Source organism: Melanaphis sacchari, unplaced genomic scaffold (assembly GCF_002803265.2).
Source record: "Melanaphis sacchari strain LSU unplaced genomic scaffold, SCAv2.0 Contig22_pilon_pilon, whole genome shotgun sequence".
Taxonomy (NCBI): Eukaryota; Metazoa; Arthropoda; class Insecta; order Hemiptera; family Aphididae; genus Melanaphis; species Melanaphis sacchari.
The window spans coordinates 148,821-166,052 of NW_020271107.1; the positions used below are offsets into that span (position 1 = coordinate 148,821).

The following is a 17,232-nucleotide window of genomic DNA, read 5'->3' on the forward strand; positions in this document are numbered from 1 at the left end:
ATCTGCAGACAAAAGAAAAACGATTGTTACTGCATCGTCCTGTATACAGCAGGCAACTCATAGAATGTTCTAGAAGATTCTCGACGTTCACCCGACCGACGGAAAACGCAAGTCGACGTGACGTTAGTCAAAGCGCCCGGTCTCCGGGCAACCGCCGCACCGCCGTTCGCGCATCACGGTCCGCTGCGTATCGTTTGGTTGCTGCGCACCAAACGGCCGGCGCGCCGTGCACGACCCGGCACCGTTTGCCGTTCGCTTCACCACGTGCTATGTTGCACCGTCTGCACGCCGGTTTTGACCAACGCGCTGCCTCAGAGCCGGTAGAACGTTCGCGAATCTTCGGCCCGGCGGCCGGTGGAGGTTATAAATACCGTGCGCCGCCTCTTTTAGGGTGTCATTTTGGAGCTCGTTGTCGAATCCTCAGCACGCACGCGAACAGCCTGCGATTTTGATCAACACTAATTTGGCGATTAACTGCTTGCAGTGTTTATTTCATTCCTATTGCGATCATATATACACATTAAATCGTAAGTACACTGATTATGTTTTCAATTGAAATTCTAGTTATTGGCATTTATTGTTAATCGTTAACTTTTAATTTTTTTTTAAAACAATTCGTTTTATTATTGTCGCGTTCTGTTTTATTTTTACATGTTCACTTCATTTTTATACTTCAGCGTAGTTCGTTATTTACCCTCTCGTTCATAATTAAATTTTTTTACAACTTACAATTTATTCGAAGTAATTTTTTTGATCTTTTAAATTTTTCTAAGGTATTTAATAATTTTATCTTGAAAATCGTGTTATTTAAGTTTTTCATTAGGGACGTACCTTATTAATGTTTTAAAAAAAATTTTTAATTCGTTCTTGTCAAATGCGCGTTGTTATTGACTCAATAGCATACTACTTGTTTGATTTACATAGTTCATACTTCATTTCCGATTTTTTCTTCTACGATTTCAAGTTTATTAATCTGAAATAATTTATTTTAGATGCCTGAAGACGTTACCATGACTCCATCTGAAGATGTTGAGACCTTCGCTTTCCAAGCTGAAATTGCTCAGCTTATGTCTCTCATCATCAACACCTTCTACTCGAACAAAGAAATCTTTTTGAGAGAATTGGTATCCAACTCCTCTGATGCATTGGACAAGATTCGTTACGAGTCATTGACTGATCCATCTAAATTGGAATCTGGCAAAGACCTGCACATCAAAATCATCCCCAATGCCGAAGAGAAGACTTTGACCATTATTGACACGTAAGTATTTTTATTTGTGTTCATTCAAATGGGGTTTAATGTTGGCAACTTTTTTAACACATGACATTTTTTCTTTAGTGGTATCGGTATGACCAAAGCTGATTTAGTCAACAACCTGGGAACCATTGCCAAGTCTGGTACCAAGGCTTTCATGGAAGCTTTACAAGCTGGTGCTGATATTTCTATGATTGGTCAATTTGGTGTGGGTTTCTATTCCGCCTACTTGGTAGCCGACAAAGTTACTGTTGTTTCCAAGCACAATGACGATGAACAATACTTGTGGGAATCTGCTGCTGGAGGTTCATTCACCATCCGTTCTGATCCTGGTGAACCATTGGGCCGTGGTACTAAGATTGTCCTTCATATCAAAGAAGACCAAGCTGAGTTCCTTCAACAAGAAAAGATCACTGGCATTATCAAAAAGCACTCTCAATTCATTGGTTATCCGATTAAATTGATTGTTGAAAACGAACGTACCAAGGAAGTCAGTGATGACGAAGCTGAAGAAGAAAAGAAGGAGGGTGAAGCTGAAACAGAAGAGGACAAGACCCCCAAGATCGAGGATGTCGGTGAAGATGAAGACGAAGACAAGAAAGATGAGGATAAAGACAAGAAAAAGAAGAAGACCATTAAAGAAAAGTATTTGGATGAAGAAATTTTGAACAAGACAAAACCGATCTGGACCCGCAACCCAGATGATATCAGTCAAGATGAATATGGTGAATTCTACAAATCCTTGACTAACGATTGGGAAGATCACTTGGCTGTCAAGCACTTCTCTGTTGAAGGACAACTTGAATTCAGAGCATTGTTGTTCATTCCCAAGCGCGCGCCTTATGATATGTTTGAAAACAAGAAGAAGAAGAACAATATTAAATTGTATGTTCGTCGTGTGTTCATCATGGACAACTGTGAAGATCTTATGCCAGAATATTTGAACTTCATCAAGGGTGTTGTTGACAGCGAAGATTTGCCATTGAACATTTCTCGTGAAATGCTCCAACAAAACAAGATCCTGAAGGTAATCAGAAAGAACTTGGTCAAGAAGTGTTTGGAATTATTCGAAGAATTGGCTGAAGACAAGGATAACTACAAGAAATTGTACGAACAGTTCAGCAAGAACTTGAAACTTGGAATCCACGAAGACAGCCAAAACAGAAAGAAACTTTCCGACCTGTTGAGATTCCACTCTTCGGCCAGTGGCGACGAAGCATGTTCCTTGAAAGAATATGTTGCGCGTATGAAGCAAAACCAAACACACATTTACTACATCACTGGTGAAAGCCGTGAACAAGTATCCAACTCATCGTTTGTTGAACGTGTTAAGAAGCGTGGTTTTGAAGTTATCTACATGACTGAACCCATTGACGAATACGTCGTCCAACAGATGAAGGAATATGATGGCAAGAACTTGGTATCTGTCACCAAAGAAGGTCTAGACTTGCCTGAAACTGACGAAGAAAAGAAGAAGCGCGAGGAAGATCAATCCAGATTTGAGAAATTGTGCAAAGTTGTTAAGGACATTTTGGACAAGAAAGTTGAGAAAGTCGTCATCAGTAACAGACTTGTCGAGTCACCGTGTTGCATCGTCACATCTCAGTACGGTTGGACTGCCAACATGGAACGTATCATGAAGGCACAGGCCCTCCGAGACTCGTCTACCATGGGTTATATGTCTGCCAAGAAACATTTGGAAATCAACCCTGACCACCCGATCATCGAGACACTCAGACAAAAGGCTGAAGCTGATTCTAATGACAAGGCTGTCAGAGACTTGGTCATGCTCTTGTTCGAGACAAGTTTGTTGTCGTCTGGTTTTGGACTCGAAGACCCACAGGTCCACGCTTCCAGAATCCACAGAATGATCAAATTGGGTTTGGGCATTGATGAAGATCTGCCAGTAGCCGAAGACAAATCTGCTGAAGTCGAGGCTGAACCTGTTGTTGAAGCTGATGCTGAAGATTCTTCTCGCATGGAAGAAGTCGATTAATTTATCTCACTAAGTGAATTTATTTTGAAAGAACATTTCCTATATTTTTATTGTTATATTATTTTGAGACTGATTTGTCCATTCTTTTTTTTTCTTTTTTTTTTTCAATTTTGTTCCAAAATTTATTACTACATGGTAATTTATTTAAATCTGTTTGATTTATTTAACATTCATTATATCTATACATGTAGAAGTTTGCTTGGAATATTTTCTAGTTGTTGTATAAGGTGTGTTTCCGAGTTTTGCAGATTTTAAATATACATGGAATAACTTTTGTACATAAAACGAACAAATTGTTACTTATTAAGTATTTCCTTAAATCATCCACCACTCTTTATTCTGTATCTTAAGGTTGAGTATTTAATGTTGTCAAAATACACTTTCTGTACAGATGATTTGAATAAAGATTGTGCAACCTTTGAAATTGGCTTTTTTTTAATTTGTTAAATACACATCAATAATTAATGATTTTAGTGCTAATGAACCTAAATAAGGGAAAAATCGATGAGGAATGGTGAGTTGTGTGTTACCTTTGATGTGATACTTTTGTTATTAAAAAATATACGTTTGACCAATGACCATAGCAAGTATTATATGATGATTTACTCAATATCCTGATAGTTTGTTTAATGATTGGATTACGAGTAAAGACGATGGCTAATTACTAAAAGTGACATCAATCTTCAAATCTGCATTTAATTAAACTGGCTTATTAATTGATAACAAAATGAAAAATGGTTTCTACTGATATTAGCTATTTTTTTTGTACGGATAAACAATTTTATTAATACTAATTAATGCTAGAGTATGATTATGGGTGATCACTATGATGTAAATAATAGTTATACATCCATTTATTGTTCATTTTAATGATGTTGGTCGTTAATATTAAGCCACACAAGTGTAAAAATTATTGTGCATGGTTTTATTAGAAGCTTACAAACACAACTAACATCTTTGGGAATTTGAAAAGTGATGTGGGTAACAATGTGGTAAGAAACAATATTGTTATAGATGAGAATGATTATTATTAAATCATTGTGGGCAAGAGATTATATTATCATTGTCTATAAACTGCATACCGTTTCTCCGTAAACTCAAAAAACTGAATACAAAATATTGCAAGTGTAACACATTGTGTACTTTTTTTTTTAATAGTTTTTAGTTGAAAAAGCTTTATTTACGATCTATACAAAATGTGGTACAAGTAAATGGTTTGAATATAGTATAAAGTTGGTTTGATGGTTTATATTTACGTTGTTTGGATTATTTTTTATATTCTGTTCTAAATTTCTAACTTGTTTATTGTGTGTATATGGGTTATGTGTTTTGTTGGTTGTATTTTCTACATTCTATGACGAAACTATTTCCTATTTATTATTTATAAAATTACTTTTTCATTACTGATATTCATATCCTAACAAAAATATGTATCATACTAATAAAAATTATAAATATTAATTGTTCAATAGTCGTTATAAAAAATGCTAAAAGATCATTAAATACCTAATAACCACAAATACTAGAGTTATCTAATCTTTCTTAAAATTAGTTCAATATTAACCACATTATGGTTAGCATTTAGAATAAACATACACTTATCTAATAATATAATAAACATGCAGAACTTACAAATAGAATAATTATGTACAATAAAAATATTAATAAATATTTAATTTAAATTTATGGTTTTATGGAAGAAACAATATACTAAAATTTGACTTTTAATGGTTAATGTTCAATTTTTTTTCTTTTCATATGTAATTAGTAGATTAACAGGTATTCAAATGATAAATACCACTAATCAGTATTTTTTAATTGAATTTAAACGAATCAAATAATGAAAAAATCCAACAAATCGTAGTGCAGAAATGATAGTTTAAAATAAATTTAAGAATATAAAATTATTTCAGAGAGTGAAAACCGATTCAAAAACTGTATTGTAAAATACTGTTAATACTAAATGAATAACGTTATGCAGAAAGCAACCATCCCACAATCTAATGAAAAACGAGGTTTTAGTAGAACCAGATAGAGAATTTCAATTTACGTATTCTGCAAAATACAACCAAACCAACATTGAAGTGTAACGCTATCTATCAATATTTCAAAAACTAACTGAATGATTATATCGATAAAAATTAATGCATAATACATCCATGACGCGTGGTTTTGTAATGGAGGTATGACTGATAATAATACTAATATAATATCAATCCAAGTGGCTTGGTCGTTTTCTGTAAAAACTGATAATCATTATTTTATTATCAATGGATTGTTTTAAATATTAAAATTTTAATATTTTATTCTTTATCATGACGATTTTATTCGTTATTTGTTATTCTAATAATTTATAAGTAAGATTTCAAGTGTATTATTATATCTTGTTACTCACATACCATGGAAGTAAACAGAACTAAAAGGGCCAGTCGAATGGTAAAGTTAGTTCAAAATATAGCAACAACAGATATTGAAACAAATAACTCAAAGACTGAGATAAACGTTACTATTTAAGTTTAAGAAATCGATTGCATCAATAGAACCAACTCCTCCACATCCATCATTATTTCAAGGCCCGATCAAATGGGACGAATTTTCCGAAATTATGCAAAACACAACCTACCTTAATATATCCCTTAAAAGTAAGGATGATATAGAAAGCGCTGCTCAAAATCTTGTAACGTCAATTCAATCTGCTATATTTAAATCCTCACACCCAAAAACACCATTTACTCTAAAAAGAACAGAACCCCCACCTGTTCACTTTCAAGGTACTCAAATACCATCATCTTCAAATGTCAAATATCTTGGAATTATCATTGATAAAAGATTAACCTGGGGCCTACACCTTAAACAAAAAAGAAAAACACTCAACAGCCGCCTTCACCTACTTCGTCCGATCTTAAAGTCAAAACTACCAGTGCACACCAAACTTATAATGTACAAATCTCTCTTGCGTCCAATATGGGCATATGCAATCCAAATTTGGGGCTGTGCTAAGCCGTCCCAAATTCGCACAATACAAGCATTCCAGTCCATTACCCTCCGTATAACAACGTCTGCTCCTTGGTTTGTTTCCAACTCTTCTCTACACTCTGACCTAAAAATTGAGTCAGTTGACCAACTAGCCACCAAATACTACAGATCCTTCTACTTCAAACTACCTTCCCATACTAACCCATTAATATCGCAAATCTCATCTACCCAACCCATAAACCCCACCCACAGACTCAAAAGAAAATATTGCAGAGATTTGTTAATCTAAAATAAACGCACGTTGGGTTCCAGCACTGGTTGGCCTCCCTCTTCAAATTATTCAAGTTAAATATTGTACATAAATAATTATCCAATTTACTTATTGTGATGTAAACACAGATTGTAAATATCTTTTTCTAAATAAAAAAAAAAAAAAGTTTAAGAAATTATGTTTGATGAATAAAATTGTTAACTACCAAAGTGAGTCACATAAGTGTATTTTATTAAAGATTAAAAAATATGTTATAGCATGCATTGAAAACAACCAACCATACCACATTTTTACATTAATCATAAAACAACCAACCGACATAAAGCAACCATACCACATTTTTACATTTATCATAAGACAACCAACCACAAATATTAAAATAATAGTGAGTATTGATTGTATTAGGAATATATTAGTAAGTCATTAAAATAATAAATACATTCAATTAATAAGATATTTTGGTTTTAAATCATATGAGCTGTAAACAAATTTAAAAAAGATGTTATTCTAAAACATCAATTATATCCATGTAGAACATTAGTGGGATGGTTGCTTTCTGTATAACGCCATTCAAATGAAACACAGTTAAGAAATGTGAAAATTATAGTTAGGCAGAATAATTTATTTTTGTTTTGAAATAAATTATAAAAATATTAATTAATTTTCTTTGTGAATTCAGTTTTAATAATTATAAATTGTTTTTATCGTTAAATAAAATTGAAAAGCGTGGTGTGCTCATTTTCTTAACCATAAATATTTAACTAGCTTTACTATCTATATTTAATTTTAGACTAAATTAAATAAATCAATCAAGTTTAAAAACGAGAATAACTTTATTTAACTTGATTGTTATATACAAAAATGGATTACAGATTTTTGAGATTGTTTTAAGAGTTTTCTGATTCCGTGAATCTGCAAACAAGAGAAGAAACAATGGATAAAATTACAAATCAATAAATTCACAAAATAAACAATTATAAGACAGGTTATCGTAGCCCTTACTTGCATTTAAGACAAGTGTAAAACACAGTTTGTCCTTCATCAGCTGATCTCAATTGCACAGCAGCATAAGACATCAGGTTGTGACCACATTGGCTACATCTTCTCTCAGCAATAGGACCGTCATCAGCATCGTTTTTGTTATGCTCATTTTTTACTACATTATCTATATCTTCTACAGAGTTCAAAATAATATTGTATTCAGCGACAGAATTACCATAAACTGTAAAAAATAAATAACAATTAATTTTAATGTTTGAATAATCATTAATAATAAATTTGTTTATTAGTTATTTGATAGATTAACGATTATCTAAACATTCTAAACAGACTGGTTCATGTTATGCGATACCAATTTTGTACTAGGCAGGTGAAGCTAACAACTAAGTTGAAAAAGGTAGTCGTATTAGTTAGAAAACTATTATTTATAAATTTATAATAGTTTTATAGAAAACAAAAAAAAAAATTATGCTTTTGACTTACTTTCTGGCCCAAAGACTGTTTTACACGAATAACATTTAATAAATTCTTCCATACTTAATGACGGTAGTATTGAACCACATTTTGAACAAAATCCTGGATATGTATCAATGTCGTTGATTGATTCCATTTACCTAATTTTTCCTATAACAGAATTAAAACAGAATTCAATATAATGATGATTATTTTATGTTCGATAGTAGAAAACATACAAGACAATTCACTGAACGTTTTCAACAGTATGTTTCTTTTAATCAAATTTTAAACAAACATCATTTTTCAGACATTTTGACTTTTATGTAATATAAGAGGTGTTGTATAACAATGGACTATATAACTAATTTTTGTTCAAATTGGTAACTATTTTACTGTGAATTGTTAGTTAAGTAATGTTTGTTATTATTATTATTTTTTTTAATGTCGATGTATCTACCTATATAAATCAAAATTTGAATATATATTAAAATGAATGGGGTCTGTGATGATTAAAACACTAAAGAAATTAATAGTAACCTATTCTTTGGTTAATTTATGTTGTACTCTAGAAGATCACAGACTGGAGTGGTTAATTAAACGAGTAATTTAAATATTACGATTTTATATACAAATACCAAGATTAAAACAATGTCTTAAAATACTCACCAATCAGCTCACAAAACGGAAAAACGGTTTCACTGTCAAGACTTTAATTAAGACGCGTATGAAGTTTCAAAAAGTTTGAAAGCTGAAAGACGATTTTTTGTATGACTCGTGTTTACCGCTCAGTCATGATGCATGCCGCATGGGTTATCATGATCTCATTAGTGATAACTGATAAGAAACTTTGCACATTGGGTTGCATTGGATAAGGATTCGGGGGTGCCAATTTCACTAGAACTCCGTTTCGAATTTGTCTTTCCTGTGCTTGGATCTAATTACACACCATGCACCACAAATTGCTGAATTTCATCGTCGAGTATCTTAAGAATTTAAGATTAAACATTTATTCATTGTTGAACCAAGTCTCGGTGGGTATAACGTGTAAATAATAATTAGAGAAAAATTACTCGATTTCACAGTGAAACACTTAGTACTTAAATTAATTTTTCTTTTACACGTGTTGAGATATTAAACTACCTAATAACACCAAATCGAAGCACTGTTACATTATTTACATTATTATATGTATTTATGAAAGACTACATAAATAGTTAAATCGATTTTTTTAGTATAGGCACCGAAAGAAAAATATATAAAGGTATACATATAACAAGCATAAGTTAATAATGACAAAATTAAAATATTTCTCTTGTGTAAAAAAATTATAATTGTACAATTTTTGATCAAAAAAAAATTTAGATAATAGAATGTTTGAAAATTAAGTGACAAAAAGTATGAGTGTTTTTAAAAACACTTCTATTTTACTAGAAAATTTACTAGAATTACCGTTGGCGTTTCCATACAAACTTTTTTACTGAAATACGATAACAATGTATTTTTTCTTTTATCTTCCATTGTATTATTTATTGATAATTATTTTAATTACAATTATTACAGAAATATAAAACCAAGATATCTCTTATTTCACTGATGACAGACGACAACTGATCGATAATATTCGTCCGTCAACCCGACGCACATTATTGAACATTTCATACAATATATAAATATATATATTAATTTAGATTACTTTTATATCATGACCGATTACGATTTATACATGGGAAAACTTTCCACATATGAAATCAGAGTTTACTATAACATACATAATAAAATAATAAATATAATAAAGCATTTTCAATATTGCCACACTAGAAACAGTATTAACTACAAATGGATTTTAATCAAGCGTTTAAGCACACACAAAATCATCACATTATCACAATTCACAATAACATCAATTGTTAAATTGATTTATAAATATTATATTGTGATACTCATATGAAACAGAAAAAAAATACGGACAATGGTAGGGGGGGGGGGGTTCAAACCAAATGAGCCCCCCACGTGAGTACGCCACTGCTGTATTCCCCAGTATAATATTGTCGGAAATAAATCTAATGTTTTGATTTAGTTTTAGATGAATTAGAAAATAATTGTCCAACCATGTAATTGCAATAATAATTTATGCGATATTGTTATCACATATCGGGGTAGTACATAGTGTGGTTCTTGAAAAACGAATTGACATTATTTTGTTTTAATAACGAAAAAAAAAATATCATCGAAATTTCTGTTTACGTAAAAAGCGCCAATAAACTTAAATAATAATCGGACTGACTACGAACCTAGATGGAACTAGTAACACGGCTTTCTATCAAATGTTTGATAAGATTGATAAGAACCTCCGGTAGACCTCGGCAGCGTGAACAAGCGTGATAGTGAATTTGTGAAAATTGCGAAGATCAATCCCTTTTTATGGAAACATTTTAAGTCGTTCAATTACGGAACACTCAGACATCAGTTGAATTTTATTCTGCGCGTTCACGTCGGACGTGTTATTAGCCACACGGTGAACTGAATGGCGTATACCGATTTTTGGACGTGAATATTGCCGCCACAATGTTGGGAAATCTGAGGTTCGTCGTCCGGAGCTTCGCAAATAGTAAGAATAAAAATAATTTCACTCGATTTATGATTATTTTCTTTAGGTATTTGTGTTTTTTATATTTCGCGAAAGCCTCAAAAAATATCTTGTCCGTAAATTTGTTATCTGATTTTATTATTTCCACAAATAATTCGCTAGTAAATAATGTGTTCATAAATTTTTTTTTTTTGAACGGTTTGCCAGTCTACTGCAGATTTTGTGTGCATATTCTGGTTAATAATATTCATTATTTTATGATTTGTATACGCTGCACAATTCAATAGCACTTAGCTCTTATTTATTTTTTAAGTAAATTTGTAACGTTTTACTTGCTTTTAAAATCGTCAATATCTTAAGTGTTTTATTGGACTGAACAATATAGGTATTAGCAATAGTTATATTTGTACATTCAAATTATGGGAATATTTTACACGATTCTTTAGATTTAAAATAATAATTATAATTTTTAATAAGTGTGATATTTCAATTCTTTGGATACCATCAAATACACTTTAGGAAAATGTAAAGGTTGAACTATTAAAACCAATAGCTTATTAGTTTTAACATAATTTATTAATTTACAATTAAATTTATTTTTAGTTACTATTGCTGCTGAAAGACATTTACATCCGACCACACGATCTATTTGTTCTTTAAATCAATCGCCTTTGGGTTTGCCAACATTACCTATTTCTATTAAACTGCCAACTATATCAACAAAAAAAATCATAGACAAACCTAATCCTTGTATTCCTTTAAGAATCCCTCGACCAATAATATCTATTCCATTGGCTGATCCTTTGGTTGATAATGATAACGAAATTCAAGCAGCTCGACTAATAGTAATTCGCCGTAAGAAAATGAAAAAACATAAATTGAGAAAGTTAAGAAAGCGCATGAAGTACATATGGGCCAAAGTTCGACAAAAGAGAGAAATGAGAAAAGAAAAAGCTTTTCAAGCTGAACTAATGGGACAGGTAATCTATGACAATTTATTATACAATAATTTTAATAGATTGGTCTAGTTAATATTGTTTTAAATGAGAAATTATGTATATATTATCAATAGGCTTAGATAGCTATTCTAGCTAGGAATACCATAATTAATTAAAAAAAAAAAAAAAAAAATAAGAAATATGTGTTAGCAAAAAATATGATTTGTTAATAACTATTTATAATTATATACTCTACAATTTAAAGTTAAAATTTTAAAAGTGATATTTTTTTAAACAAATATAATATCTTACTCATTACATTCATTTTGAATAAATAAACATAAAATGTATTGATTTCAGCATTTCACATTATAGCAGTAAAAAAATTCACATGATTGAATAATTTTTGTTAGTTAATTTTACAATGTTTATCTTAATATTTTTATGTTATAAAAGTAGAATATTATTTACTTCAACATACTGGATTCAAAGAAGTCCATGTTATTGGATATAGTGTTGATTATCTAACATTTCAAATTATTATTGATTAATTATTATAAGTAAAATGTTAATTATAAGAAAACATAGGGTTACTGTTAATTATTATTTGTAACTTTTTCAATTATATTAAATCTTCAATTGTGCGTTAATACTATGGACTCATTACTGGTCATATTTTTAGGAGTAGCATAAAACTAAAGATCCTAATAAATTTCCCCCCAAAAAAAATAATAAATAATATCTGTATCCATGAAAAGCTTTAAATAATTTATGTGTCATTTATCTTGAAATAGAAAATATATACACCTCATCCAATATATAATAACAAGATATAATACATGTACTCTTAATGTCTAGTAGTAACTAATTTTCATATTTTTACAGGTAAAAGAAGCTGAAAAATTTAGTGCTGCTAATTATGTGCAAGACAAATTGAATATTGTTAATATGACAATATTGCCAAACAGATGGAGAGGAAAACGATTACCTGAATTTGTTATAAAAGATTTGATAGCCAAAGCTCAAGCTAAGAAACAAGCTAAAATCGAAGCTGTAGAACGAAGAAAAAAATTTATAGCTTCTTATAAGCCAAATTAATTTTAAAATTGTTAGCAGTTTAATATAAAAAAATAATAGTATAATAAAACTGTAAGTTTGGGTATTTATTTTTAATCATGACTAGTGTAAATTCTGTTTTCCTTTTTACTAGGAAAAGTGTAATAGAGTAATACACATTATTTTAATTAAAAACTCAATAGTCAATTGGTTAATAGCATAATACTGTAGAAAATCCAAAAAGAAGACGTAAAAAAATTATTAAATATCTGATATGTGTATTAATTTGTTCAATCATTTAAAGTGATTTTTGCTTACCGTTAATTTGTAGTTATTCAAATAGTAAAATATGCTAATTATTAGTTAGCATTTACAATATATGTATACAAGTGGAAAAATACAACTTTCAGTGATAAACATATAATAAGATTATAACATAAATAATAATAAACAAAAACAAAATGTCCACAACCAAGTAAAAAATGGAATTTAATATTTAAGTCTTATCTAGTTTTATACCCATATTCTTTTGCTAATTTTTCAGCAATAACCATATATTGAATATCTGTTGGGCCCGCATAAATTTCAGTTATTCTCGCATCTCTGTAATGCCGTTCGGCAGGCATATCGGCGATATAACCCATTCCACCGAGAATCTGTATACAATTGTGTGTAACATATGTAGCTGTTTGCGATGCATCTAACTTGGCCATAGATGCTGCCTGGAAAACAAATTATTTAAATAAATATACATAAAATATAATACAATTATTTAGTATAAATTTACCTTGGTGAAAGGTCGATCATTATCTCTTAACCATGCAGCCTTCCATGTCAAGAGTCGAGAAGCTTCCAACCGTGTTGCCATTTTAGCAAGCCTTTGCTAGAATAAAATGTTAATAAATTCTCTGCAATTACTGAGGCTTGAACTTACATGTTCTAACAAGAATCTATTGTATTTATATTTTATACTACAAAAATAACTAAGATACTTCCATTAATGAAGTCTGATAATCTACTCTCTACATCAGTTGCTTCATACATGTTATTACCAATTGAGTTTCTAATAGAAATAAGGCTTTATAAATTGGTTATATTTAATTGACTTAGTATAGGTATTTTTCTAAAGGATGATTTTAAAGTTTTGCAAGAACAATATTCAACTTTAATAAAAGCTGGCTTGAATTGTTGTTGAGTGTATTAGAAACTGAGGTTATTAATAATTTAAAAATCTGTTTTCTAAATTTGTTATCTATGTGCTTACTATTTTCTAAACGTGTTAATTTAAAATATTTCCAAATCATTAAAGATTTTTTACAAAAAAAAAACAATATCAAACTTAACTATTACATTATAAATGTTTGTTTGGAAATTTTCAGAAACATTTTGCAGTTTTTCCAGTCTTGGACGATTGTACATTTGGCATGATTAGTGCAACTATTATTAATGAACATAATATTTCCAACAAATTAACATACACTAAACCACAAATATACACTATAGTTTTTTGTGTGTCAACTATTCATATTTAACTATATAAGAAATAAGTAAAAAAAATAATTCCACGAAACAAATTTATTGCTTGTATGGGTTAACTTATCAAATCACAGTGAATATATGTATTTACATATAAGTTCAAGCTTGATATTAGTATAAATGCATTGACTTATAGATATTATAGTATTAGTGAGAACATTATTCATACCTGCACAGCTGAAAGTTTAATAATAGCATTACCAAAAGCAGTTCGGTTTCCGGCATAATTGATTGCACAGTCCATTGCTGCTTGTGATATCCCTAATGCTTGTGATGCAATGCCTATTCTAGCCAAATCTATAAAACATTTTGGTCAAAATTACATTTATTTACTATTTATTATAAATAAGTTAATAATTACATGTATCTAATAATAGATTTACTAACCAATTCCTGACATGGCTATTTTAAAACCATCACCTTCATTTCCCAACATATTTTCAGTTGGTACAATAACATTGTCCAAAATAATATTACAAGAAGATGCAGCTCTAATGCCTAATTTATCATCTCTTTTACCTTTTGTTAAACCTAAAAAACAACACAAAATAATGATCATGTGTTAAAAACAATTTACTCAGCTTAACATAAATGATATTAAAGAATTATCTATAAATAATATAGACTTAATAAAATTAGGTAGATAACACTATTGAATCAAATGAAAATGATATTTTATCAATTTAATTTTATAGTAGTAAAACTTTAATTAAAATTAAAAAAAACTTAGCCTTAGTTTAATATACCGGGATTGCCTACACATTGCATTGACTTTTGACTTATACTTACTTTGTTCCCAAATGTATAGTTTGTAAATAAAACCATCAACCAGGAATCACAAAACAAAAACGTGACTTGAGATAGATTACTAATCATAAAAATTTAACATTTAAGACAATTAAAAAAAAAAAAATCTTCATAGATACTGAATTCTTCACAGAATTAACAATTTCTGTGCTGCATTATTAGTTTTTAGTATGACTATTCTTGTTGGATAAAAATTGTTTTTGTTATGAATGTATTTTATGATATAGGTATTTATTGAAATAAATAATAAAAATGAAGTACAAGAATTTTTATGCTCATTTTTAAAATTATTATACCACTTAGAAATTTTTGTTTACTATTTATTAAAGTTTTATAGTTTAAATAAGATTATTTTGTTTTTACAATGGTTTAAAAAAGAAAAAGAAAAAAACAAGGATTTCTAAAACATATTCTTACTTTTATTTACGACTTTAAACTATTGTGAAAAAGTATTAGATAATAATTTTTGTACACAACTGATAATTGAACGAATACTCAATTTCTCAAGAATGGTATACGAGTTTTCTAAGTTAAGAATTTAAAAGTTATAGAATTAATAATTTAATTATTATAATAATGATTTATTGATCATAAAATGTATTATTGATACTTTGTAATTTGTTTTCTTTTTTATATACATTGGGCTTAACCCAATTCAATTTTTAAAATTGTAAGCTCATGATAATATAATGAAAAAAATACCTGGTGTATTTGTTGGTACAATAAATGCTGATACACCGTTATGACTTTTAATAACATCAGAACGAGCCATCACAATAACTGCACCTCCTTCAATACCATTAGTCACCCAAGCCTTTGTACCATTTAATATCCAATGATTTCCTTCGCGTTTTGCTATTGTGTGCATATTAGCAGCATCACTGCCACTTCCTAACCTTACATTAATAAAAATAAAATGGTATTATTTTAAACTATGATTGATATGTTTTAGAATAATTACCTGGTTCACTGAGAGCAAAACATCCAACAATACCTTTACTAATAAAATCTGGTAGAAATTGCGACTTTTGTTCAGGAGTACCGACTTTGTTTAATATTCCTGCATATAGAGCATTATGAATACTTACAATCGAACCAGTTCCACCACAGCATCTAATTAAGGTAAACTATATTAAATTTATGTAAGTAAACACTGAACAAGTATATTATGAAGACTATTACAAAAGTATACTCTACCTGGATATTTCCTCGACTGCTATTGACAATGCAAGAGAGTCAGCTCCTGAACCGCCATATTTCTTATCAACCACAACCCCTAGAATTCCTAAGTCTGCCAATTTTTTTATCTATAATAAAGAGACTAACATCAATATAAACTTGAAAGTTCAACGTTTCTTGGATGTTTATTTACACTTATAATCATATACAATGTCGAGAAAGTATAAAATTAATACTGCAAACATTTTTCAACTAATGTACGGTATATATTTGTATACCAATGAAACACTTCACATAATTATAGTCATTATGGGTACCTATTATGCAGTTTAATACTTTTAAATCGGTTAACATCTCCTCGAGATCATCTGTATTTAATTACTTGATCAGAAGGGTACATCTGTTCCTTGTCTAGTGTTGCAGCGATTGGACGCAATTCAGTTTCTGAAAATTCGCGACAAACGTTCTTCAGTTTTGAATGGGTCTCGGGCAATATCAAACCGGAAATGTTTCGAACGCCTGAATGTTTAAAACGGAACTTACTCTAAAGTTAATGATTTATTGATAAATAAAAACCTTTACCTGTCGATGGTCGTAAAAAGGTGTTGAACAAACGCATTATGAACTGCTAATGGGTATAAAAATTAAAACGTATTCAATGAACTTACTAACTTAGAAGTTGGAAACTAACACTGAACTTTGAACTGTAAAAATATCATGCAAATGGACAGTGTAAAAATGCCATTGGTCTAAAACGATTTTTATTTCAAACTACACGCGGCATACAGGTAGTCGCAGTGAGCACCAAGTCCAACGACGATATAATAATATTAAACTACGATCAGTCGGTGGTGATTTTCCTACCTGTGGGCTCTGCCGCTAAGGCGGTGGGTTAACAATGTTAACATTCAAATTCGGAAACTGATAAGACACAATCGTACAAAATGTTTCGGTCGCCGTTATCAAACGGATCGCGCGAATTCTCAACTGCGGCAGCACAATCGCCACAATCGGCAGTCGGCACGTGGAAATTTAAAAATATACATAATTTGTATAAATGTAATAAAATATTATAATAATTAATAATACCATGTGTCTTTGGTATAAAATATCGGCGACCAGTTACGAAACCTTTTAGTGGACGAGATGTGCAAGAATAGGCTCAAAGACAATATA

At 30.2% G+C, this 17,232-nt stretch overlaps 4 protein-coding genes across 4 annotated transcripts; 2 read left to right on the forward strand and 2 right to left on the reverse strand.

The window, feature by feature from the left end:
• Positions 1 to 380: 380 nt before the first annotated feature.
• On the forward strand, positions 381 to 3,342 carry LOC112594286 (heat shock protein 83). The gene is made up of 3 exons (XM_025338990.1): positions 381 to 527; positions 993 to 1,261; positions 1,340 to 3,342. The coding sequence occupies exons 2-3, from the start codon at positions 993 to 995 to the stop codon at positions 3,249 to 3,251; spliced, it is 2,181 nt and encodes a 726-aa protein (XP_025194775.1). The 5' UTR covers positions 381 to 527; the 3' UTR covers positions 3,252 to 3,342.
• Positions 3,343 to 7,311: 3,969 nt separating this feature from the next.
• LOC112594425 (DNA-directed RNA polymerase I subunit RPA12) lies at positions 7,312 to 8,777 on the reverse strand. Its single transcript, XM_025339199.1, has 4 exons — positions 8,620 to 8,777; positions 7,981 to 8,121; positions 7,501 to 7,720; positions 7,312 to 7,410 (listed from the first exon to the last, which is right to left on the reverse strand). Exons 2-4 carry the CDS (start codon positions 8,105 to 8,107, stop codon positions 7,386 to 7,388), a joined length of 372 nt encoding a protein of 123 aa, XP_025194984.1. The 5' UTR covers positions 8,108 to 8,121; positions 8,620 to 8,777; the 3' UTR covers positions 7,312 to 7,385.
• Positions 8,778 to 10,316: 1,539 nt separating this feature from the next.
• On the forward strand, positions 10,317 to 12,624 carry LOC112594402. The gene is made up of 3 exons (XM_025339165.1): positions 10,317 to 10,561; positions 11,144 to 11,520; positions 12,364 to 12,624. The coding sequence occupies exons 1-3, from the start codon at positions 10,519 to 10,521 to the stop codon at positions 12,574 to 12,576; spliced, it is 633 nt and encodes a 210-aa protein (XP_025194950.1). The 5' UTR covers positions 10,317 to 10,518; the 3' UTR covers positions 12,577 to 12,624.
• Positions 12,625 to 12,791: 167 nt separating this feature from the next.
• LOC112594401 (short-chain specific acyl-CoA dehydrogenase, mitochondrial-like) lies at positions 12,792 to 17,104 on the reverse strand. The gene is made up of 9 exons (XM_025339164.1): positions 16,639 to 17,104; positions 16,439 to 16,575; positions 16,075 to 16,184; positions 15,839 to 15,990; positions 15,580 to 15,768; positions 14,458 to 14,601; positions 14,240 to 14,367; positions 13,322 to 13,417; positions 12,792 to 13,256 (listed from the first exon to the last, which is right to left on the reverse strand). The coding sequence occupies exons 1-9, from the start codon at positions 16,673 to 16,675 to the stop codon at positions 13,038 to 13,040; spliced, it is 1,212 nt and encodes a 403-aa protein (XP_025194949.1). The 5' UTR covers positions 16,676 to 17,104; the 3' UTR covers positions 12,792 to 13,037.
• Between the last annotated feature and the right edge of the window lie 128 nt (positions 17,105 to 17,232).